The sequence below is a fragment of the Pteropus medius genome, unplaced genomic scaffold, assembly GCF_902729225.1.
Source record: "Pteropus medius unplaced genomic scaffold, Ma_sr-lr_union100, whole genome shotgun sequence".
Classification (NCBI taxonomy): domain Eukaryota; kingdom Metazoa; phylum Chordata; class Mammalia; order Chiroptera; family Pteropodidae; genus Pteropus; species Pteropus medius.
In genome coordinates, this window is record NW_024351700.1 from 1 (window position 1) to 2,078 (window position 2,078).

Here is a 2,078-nt window from a genome sequence, read left to right on the forward strand (position 1 = left end):
GATCACGAAAGGAACCACTGAGGTCAGGCCAGATGCTCTTTATTCTCCAGCTGGGGGTGGCTCCCCAGAGTCCCCACGGAGGAAAATCCCAGCTGGCTGGAGAGCCTGGATGTGCTTGGCTAACAGTGTGAAGGGACCGTGATCAGCTCTCACGCTGTCCAGAGCCCTGCAAACTGAGTGGAAGGAAAGGCAGGCCACTTCAGGAGGAGCCACCGCCAGTCTCTCTCAGTCCGGGGCAGGCAGAGCAGGGGGGCTGAGGAGCTGGCCGGCAGCCTGCAGGCCGGCAGCGTTTCCACAGATGGTAGGTGAGGAATACCAGAAGGAGCAGTGCCAGCACCAAGCTGCCGGTCCACAGGGCTTCGGACGTTGGGGGGCCGCCTGGAGAGAAACGTGTCAGGAGCCTGAACACCTCTTTGCAGGTTGTGGGGAGAAGCCCAGCAGAGGCTGCTAGGGGTGTCCAGATTTACTGAGTTCCCCCAAATGTTACATGGGACTTCACCGCTTAGAATGTCTTTGAAATGTGCAAGACCCCTGGAATGTCCCCAGGACTTTAGTCTTTCGGAAAGTACTTGGGACCTTATCGTTAGTAGGGGGCTGTCCAGAGGCGGCCACCCGCCACGTCTGCGCTGGAAATGCAGCTCCTTGGGGTGGAGAGGGGCCGTCAGTGTCTCGTTCGTACCTTTTTACACATTGCGTGTAGAAATGATGCTGTTTGCAATACACTGGTTCCGTGAAATATGTCATCTAACTTATTTTTACTCTTTTTCTGTGTGGCTGCTGGAAAACTCGAAGTGACTTAAGTGGCTGTACCCTACTTCTATTTCCCAGGCTGCTGTAGCCTCTAACGTTCAATTTACACACTGCCGTGAACCCTGCGTGGTCCTTGATATTTACAGTCATCGCCATGCCAGGCGATTGTACTCTCGCGGTGAGGGAGAAGCCCCCTGGACGGTTGGGAAAGTCTGGGCAGGGCACCTCCATGTCTGAGGTCTTGATGCAAGGCTCGCCTCCCTCCCAGCCTCCCCAGCACCGACTCCACCCAAACTCACAGACTTCTGGGACTAGGTACAGACTGGCTGTCTGCCCCCCTGGGTCCAGGCGGCACTGGAACCAGCCCTCAGGGTGGCATCCGGCCCACGGCACGCTCAGCTGAGCTCGGGCCCCGGTCTCCCGCCTCTCATAGGCCTCCAGATGGCCGGGGGCCCGGGTCCAGCGCACAGCCACGCCTGGGCCACAGTCCGCCTCGCACAGCAGCTCCAGACCCGCTGGCGCCGGCGACTGGCGGATCTCGGGGTGGCAGGGCACGATGGAGCTGTTCCCGGGCTTGGGGTCAGGACTCCTGGGGCTGTGGCTGGAGCCCTGTTGCAGGCTGGCTTCCGGGGAGGTAGTGACAGGGGGCTCCTGGGACGTCAGGCTGTGCAGGACTGAAAAGAAGGTACCCGCTTTTCTCCCCGATACCCTGTGGCGCCTCATGCCTCTGTCTCCCCATCCATCTCCCTGCCACTACAGGCCCCCCGCCCCGACCTCAGTCTCTCCATCCAGACCACAGGGTTGGACCGGAACTGCTCCAAGCCTGGGGCCGCTTGGGTGGTTGCAGTATATATCGGTGGATTGAAGCGGCCCCCCAACCCTGAGGGAGCGTCCGGATCACCATGTCTTCCTCCTCCCAACTGGAAGGGGCGAGAGCCTCCCCCAGGGTCACACAGGCCAGGCTCCCAGAGTGTGAGGGATCAGTGAGCACTGGACTTTGCTACATGGGTCTGGGAGGTGGACAGAGGGGAGGGTGCATCTGACACACTGAGCACCTACTGCGCGCGGGCCCCCATTAACTGTTCTGTCGTTCGCCGCTCGGCGAGCGTCTACTGTGCGCCTGCTGTGTGTTGGGCACGATGGTTAGAGTTAGTCACTCATTCAGCACACACCTACTGGGCACACAGCCCTGGACAAGCAGACACAATCCTACCTCGCAGAAGCCAAGGGCAGGGCAGACAGTTAATGGGAAAAACATAAAGAGAACATATAGGCTGACAGCTGTTGACAAAAGGTGTCAAGAAACACTCAACGGAAAAGAAAGGGCT

At 59.3% G+C, this 2,078-nt stretch overlaps 1 protein-coding gene across 1 annotated transcript; it reads right to left on the minus strand.

Moving 5' to 3' along the window:
- Window positions 1-22: 22 nt before the first annotated feature.
- Window positions 23-1,483, minus strand: LOC120587406 (mucosal addressin cell adhesion molecule 1-like). Its single transcript, XM_039844140.1, has 2 exons — window positions 1,050-1,483; window positions 23-378 (listed from the first exon to the last, which is right to left on the minus strand). The coding sequence occupies exons 1-2, from the start codon at window positions 1,471-1,473 to the stop codon at window positions 200-202; spliced, it is 603 nt and encodes a 200-aa protein (XP_039700074.1). The 5' UTR covers window positions 1,474-1,483; the 3' UTR covers window positions 23-199.
- Window positions 1,484-2,078: the final 595 nt, after the last annotated feature.